A 6,492-nucleotide genomic window follows, 5' to 3' on the forward strand; every position below is an offset into this window, starting at 1 on the left:
TTTTTTTTTTTTTTTTTTTTTTGGTTTTTCGAGACAGGGTTTCTCTGTGGCTTTGGAGCCTGTCCTGGAACTAGCTCTTGTAGACCAGGCTGGTTGTACTCCATTTTTTTTTTAAATTAGGTTATGTGATCTATTGGTGTCCAATTTCTTGAGTTCTTTGTATATTTTGGAGATCAGACCTCTGTCTGATGTGGGGTTAGTGTAGATATTTTCCCATTCTGTAGGCTGTCATTTTGTCTTGTTGACCGTGTCCTTTGCATTACAGAAACTTCAGTTTCAAGAGGTCCCATTTATTGTTTCTCTCAGTGTCTGTGCTGCTGGGGTTATATTTAGGAAGTGGTTTCCTTTGCTAATGTGTTCAAGTGTACTTCCCACTTTTTCTTCTATAAGGTTCAGTGTGGCTGGCTTTATGTTGAGGTTTTTGATCCATTTGGACTTGAGTTTTGTGCATGGTGATAGATATGGGTCTATTTTCATTCTCCTACATGTTGATATCTAGTTATGCCAGCACCACTTGTTAAAATTGCTTTCTTTTTCCCATTTGATATTTTTTTGCTTCTTTATCAAAGATCAAGTGTTCGAAGATGTGTAGATTGATATCCAGGTCTTCTATCGGTTCCATTGGCCCTCCTGTCTGTTCTTATGCCAATACCAGGTGTTTTCAGTACTGTGGCTCTGTAGTAGAGTTTGAAGTCAGGGATTGTGATGCTTCCAGAAGTTTTTATTGTACAGGATTGTTTTGACTATCCTGGATTTTTTTACTTTTCCATATGAAGTTGAGTACTATTCTTTCGAAGTATTTGAAGAATTTTGCTGGGATTTTGATAGGCATTGCGTTGAGTCTGTGGTTGTTTTTGTTTTGTTTTGTTTCCGAGACAGGGTTTCCCTGTAGCTTTGGGACCTGTCCTGGAACTAGCCCTTGTAGTCCAGGCTGACCTCAAACTCACAGATCTGCCTGCTTCTGCCTCGCAAGTGCTGGGATTAAAGGTGTGCGCCACCACGACCGGCTTGTTTTTGCTTTTTAAAAAAAGAGGTGGCGGCAGGAAGATGATGAGTTCAGATCCTCAGGTACATAGTGAAGACAAGGCCAGTTTAAGCTACATGAGATCCTGCTTCACATTCTGACTCAATTGAGAATACAGAATAATGTACTGATGTGTGTGTGTGTGTGTGTGTGTGTGTGTGTGAAATAAGCAACCTTTGAGTAGCAGATCTCTGTAAATTCAAGGCCAGCCTAGTCTACATAGTTTTAAAATGAAATGTAGGTGGTATAGAAATAGCTTTCGATAGGAAGCATAAAGTGATAGTTGATTTGGCAAATCTTTGCAGACAAAGACCGTTGCTAGGCCTTACTGCAGTGTGTGTACTGGTCTACTGCCCACTGTCCCTAACCACTCACGGTCATTCTCTAGGCTGAAGCCTCCCCTCCTGTTATCCATCACACCTCTGTCCCTTTCGCGGCCTAGCATAATTTAGGCAGATGGCTCCACTGTCAGGCGGCAAACCCATCTAGGTGCCATATGTTCCAGATTTCCTGGGCTTCGTTGCTCTCTCTCTTGGTACCTGACATTTGTTCCCATGCTTTCTGTCCTTTGACCCAGTTCTAAAACATCATCTTTCAACCCTATGCTAGACTGTTAAGTGGTCCCGGAGTCAGCAAGACAGTTTATCTCTGCTTTCAAAGGAGGTTAGACAGAAACTGGTGAAGACGGACGCCCTACCAGATGAGCATAATCTGGTTACCCAAACCGGAAGCGAGCTACTCTTATCTACCCTGGAGTCCTTATGGAGATTCCTAAGAAGGGGGGGGGGGGGGGGGCGACCGGCTGGATTAGGGCGGAGCCTGGATGATGACGTGGATTCGCACACTACGGAGCAGGTCTTGGTCGATGTGCTCGATTGGGTAGCCTAACCGGAAGTGGACGGCCGTCTGTCCGGAAGGTGCGGGACTCCGAAGCAGCGGCAAAAATGCTTGGAGCGAAAGCAGACTACCGGCTACCCACGGACTGCGCGCGCCGGTGGGTCTCGTGCGACACGAGGGACTGGTGCGGGCGGGCGCGGGGTTCCGAGGCTCACATGGTGCTTGTCCTCAGGATAGTGGCAGAGGTGCAGGGCGCCCTGGACTCCTGCGCCGAGCGGCAGCGACAGTTGGAGCGGAGCCTGCGCGTTTCCAGGCGGCTGCTGCAAGTCTGGTACGCGGACCTTGGGACCTATCCAAGCCCTCCTCGGAATCATGCAGAGCCCCAGGAACTGGAAGGCCAAGTGCATCTGCACACGTTGGAAGCCGGTTACCATTACTATCCCTCTTTATTCTGTAGAGTCAGAAGCTGGGTATCTGTTGAGGGGTGGTAGGGTCTGGTTGGATCATGACATAGCTTCCCTGTCTTTGCAGGGAACCAGCCAGGGCCCTAGCTCCGGAGCCAGAAACCAAGGAAGAGGCCCCAACTCCAGGTAAACCTCAGCTGCTTTTTCCACGTGCTGCCCCTGGCCTTTCTCTGGCAAGTTGTCATGGGGGCTCCGTCCTGGGACAGTGAAGCCTCGTTCTTGACTTTCGCAGCATGCACACCAAGTGCTCAAGACCTCAGGGAACTGGAGCTTCTGACACAGGCACTGGAGAAGGCTGTACGAGTGAGGAAAGGCCCGTCTAAGGCTGGACAAAGAGACAGAACATCTAATGCAGCCGCTTCTGGTGCCACTGCCCCTGCCCATTCCCATCCCTCCAGCCAGGTTGGCGGCCGTGCATCAGGTGCCAGATCCACCAAGGGCGCACAACGGGCCACAATCCCTGCCAAGGACTACCCCAAGGGCAGACCTCTGTCAAGGGGAGATAGGACCCATATGAGAACAGGATCCCAAGCTGCCGGGTCTGGACCAGGCCTCAGGGACCAACAAATGGCCCCATCAGCTGTTCCTCGTGCCACAGAACCCTTCACACTGAAAGACAAGGGGTAAGCTTCCCAGACCCTAACTGGAGAAACTGCGTTCTGTCTGTTCAGATCTTAGCAGGGCGTTGAGCTGAATGGGGAAGCTCTGGGTACATGCTCCGTGTCACGCAATGAAGCAGGCAGGGTAGAACAACTGGTTGAGATGGCATCAGGTTTGTCATTCTGGAACCTGACCAGACAAGGGGCTTTAGAGGGGCTCTGCATGGCTTGGATGTGTTCTTGGTGCTTGATGCCCTTTCTTCTCTCTGGACTGGGCCAGCACCCATACTACTCCAGAAGCCCTTTTCAAGATGCTTGTCAGACAGACAGTTAGTTAACGGAGAGGGGTGGAGGAGATTCGCGCTGATGGGTTCTGAGCCAGGAGTAAGAATGACAGTCCTAGAATGAGAAGAGGCTGCTCCAAGCATTGGCTTCTTTCTGACAGGACTCTCCTACAATTACCTGCGGCATTCAGGAAGACGGCTTCCCAGAATTCCCGGTAAGGCTGAGTGGGGAACTGAGAGACATGGGAAACATCACTAACATTAGGACTTGCAAACAGAACCCTGCAGCAGGCCTCTCTGCTTTTGCTCTCTCGGGGTCGAAACAGCTTCTCTGTGTAGCCCTAGATGTCCTGGAATATACTCTGTATACCATGCTGGGTTCAAACTCTCAGAGATCCGCCTGCCTCTGCCTCCCAAGTGCTGGGATTAAAAGTTTGTGTCCCTGCCACTTGACTTATTTTTTGTTTCGGCGTGTGTGTGTGTTCCTGTGGGCACCCCACCAGGAGAGGGTGTCAGATCCACCCCTGGATCTGAAGTTATAGGTTGTTGTGAGCTGCCTAAGGTGAGTGCTGGGAGCCGAACTCATGTCCTCCTCTCTGAGAGTAGCAAGTGTTCTTAACCACTGAGCCGTCTCTCCACCCCTCAACCATTCAATTCCAGGCTGTCTTCCTTCTGGAATGGCAGGAACAGGCCCTGTTCCATAGAGGTGCTGTAAGGGTCAGACAAGATGGCGCCTCTCAGGCGTTTGCACTGTGCCTGGCACGGCTCTACCCTGCCCGCTTGTCTTTGTCAGTATCTCTAGGTTCCCTGAGGCTTCTGCAAAGCCATGTACCCAGGGATATGTGCCCCTGTCCATCCTCCTCTACCTCTTAAGGTCCCTTGTTATTAGTTAAAATAACCTTGCTCCTCTGGGGCCGCCTCTGTACCTGTTCCAGTCTGTGGGCCCAGCTCAGTGCTGTACAAGCCAGTGACTCCACAGATGCCACCAGAGCCGCCAAAGCGCAGTTCCTCCAAAAACTCCAGCTGGCCGTATCCTTACTAGCAAGGAAGAACCAGGGGTTTGTGGCTCTGAACTTGGCAGGTTTGGGAAAGGGCCCCTGTGGCATGGCAGTGGTATCTCTCCCAACCCACCTGTGGCCACAGGACAGTTTCCCTGACTAGTGTGCAGTCAGGCTGCTCCAGCCACAGGCCTGGTGCTGCTGAAGTAGAGGCTCATGCCCAGAGCCTGAGGAAGACCTGTACACTGCTGAGACTTCATATGCAGAAGGCACTGTCAGCAGGTCAGTGGGCCTGACGGGAATGGTGGAGGGTGGCAGGCAAGGGTGGCAGGGAGGCTTTGGGGACCATCACGGACTCCGCTTGCCCTCCTTAATTCGTGTAGCCCCCACTGACTGGACGCAGGAGTACCGATGCCTGCTGGTGCTGGAAGGACTGCAGGCCTTTGTGGAACAGTGTCTCCACAGGATCCAGGCGCTCCAGACAGGTGAGGTGCTACTGCATGTACTGAACTCTGGACTGGATCAGGCATTTTAACCTGCCCTGCCTGTGACTGAGTAGGCACCAAGCCAGGCCCAGGGGCAAGCAAACCCATCACACCAAACACACCACAGCCTGCCACACACTAGGCTGGTTTTTTGTTTTGTGTATTTGTTTTGTTTTGTTCGCTTGTTTATTTTTTGATAAAGGGATTGTCTGTGTAGCCCAGGCAGTAATGGAACCTACTCTGTAGACCAGGCTGGCCTCCAACTCAGAGATCTTATTGCTCTGCCTCTCGAGTGCTGAGATTAAAGGTGTGTGCTACCACTGCCCAGCTTACAGGTTGTTTTAAAAGCTTGACTTTGTATCCCTTAAAGCCAAGGCCAATTGAGAGTAGGGAAGAGATACCTAGAAAACTAAGTACTAGCCTGTAAGGAAAGAGAAATTTTAGTGACGACTGCTGCCCCATGAAACTATAAATGGCTGTTCTCGTAGCTGTGACAGGAGGGCTGCCAGGACCACGTCTTGTGGAGAAACCCAGCCAGGCCTCGTCACTCTGTGGAGGAAAGATGGACCCTTCCTGGAGCCCTGAGCTCCTTCTCTACTCTAGCACCAAGGAGCTGCAGACCGTGGCTACCTTGAAGCTTCGTGTGGCCATGTTAGACCAGCAGATCCATCTAGAAAAGGTACTCCAGCAGGAGGTGGTGATGTGTACCTGGGTTCCTGGGAGCCAGTGACCTTACTAGGCTGGCACTTGAGCCCCCTGTGAGTCAGTCTCAAGAGAACGACCTGGGAGAAGCTGTGACTGTGAGCCTCTGGGTCTCCGTGTGAACTGGAACATTCTCCAAGTACATTGTGTGCCCGGGATGCTTAGAATCTCAGAAAGAAAAAACGGAGAATGGAAGCTTGTCCCAGGATTTCCCACTGGGGGGCCCTTGCTAACGCCCCAGGATAGAGTCCCACTGAGGCTTTGGCCCTGTACTGTTCCCCAGGTTCTGATGGCTGAACTCCTCCCTCTGATAAACACCCAGGAGCCAGGAGGGCCACCTTGGCTGGCGCTGTGCCGAGCTGCATACAGTCTGCTCTGTGAAGGAGGTGAGCACTTCCTCACGGTTCTTCGAGACGACCCTGCCGACTAAGCGGGCTGGGCAGAAGTCTCTCTGGGAGAGTGCCCTCCTCTCAGCTCGAGTGTAGTGAGCAGGGATTGAAGGATTTTCCTGTTTGGAGGAGCTAAGAGCACAGAGAGAGCTGTGACTTCCCTGGGAAAGCTGGGTGCTCAGGGAGGCTGTCGGGGTGCTCCCTCAATGCCACATAACCACCAGACTTTCTGGTCAAGGCTCAGCTTTCTGCCTTCCTGGAAAGCCCTTCTTGACTGCCATTACTGCCTCACTTTAGGCCCACAAGCTACTTGTATGATACTGGAGCTGCGTATTTATATGGCTTCAAAGTAGGGCTTAATTTCGCATTCTTGTTTCTTTCTTTGTGGTTTTAAGGATTTTATCAATTAAGGGGCTTGGATACACATCTAATCTCACCACTGGGGAGGCTGAGGCAAGGCAATCCTAAGTTCAAGGACAGCCTGAAACCCTGTGTAAGATTAAATAAATAAAGACTATATCAAGTAGAATTTTCAAAAATATGACTGTCCTTCTGCATAAGGGAGGAGGGAAAACCATTAACACTTGCTCCCTGGGACCCTGACGTCTCTTCCCCGTGTGCACTGCTGCTCTGACCCTGATGTCTCTTCCCCGTGTGCACTGCTGCTCTGACCCTGACGTCTCTTCCCCGTGTGTGCACTGCTGCTCTGA

The 6,492-nt window shown here is 51.1% G+C and overlaps 1 protein-coding gene across 1 annotated transcript; it reads left to right on the plus strand.

Annotated features, from left to right (window-relative positions):
* The first annotated feature begins 1,939 nt into the window (after positions 1 to 1,939).
* Tedc2 (tubulin epsilon and delta complex 2) lies at positions 1,940 to 6,270 on the plus strand. The gene is made up of 10 exons (XM_005349189.3): positions 1,940 to 2,018; positions 2,094 to 2,192; positions 2,393 to 2,451; positions 2,558 to 2,948; positions 3,370 to 3,423; positions 4,144 to 4,237; positions 4,377 to 4,488; positions 4,590 to 4,691; positions 5,180 to 5,370; positions 5,677 to 6,270. Exons 1-10 carry the CDS (start codon positions 1,969 to 1,971, stop codon positions 5,821 to 5,823), a joined length of 1,299 nt encoding a protein of 432 aa, XP_005349246.1. The 5' UTR covers positions 1,940 to 1,968; the 3' UTR covers positions 5,824 to 6,270.
* Positions 6,271 to 6,492: the final 222 nt, after the last annotated feature.

This window comes from Microtus ochrogaster, chromosome 7 (genome assembly GCF_000317375.1).
Source record: "Microtus ochrogaster isolate Prairie Vole_2 chromosome 7, MicOch1.0, whole genome shotgun sequence".
Taxonomy (NCBI): Eukaryota; Metazoa; Chordata; class Mammalia; order Rodentia; family Cricetidae; genus Microtus; species Microtus ochrogaster.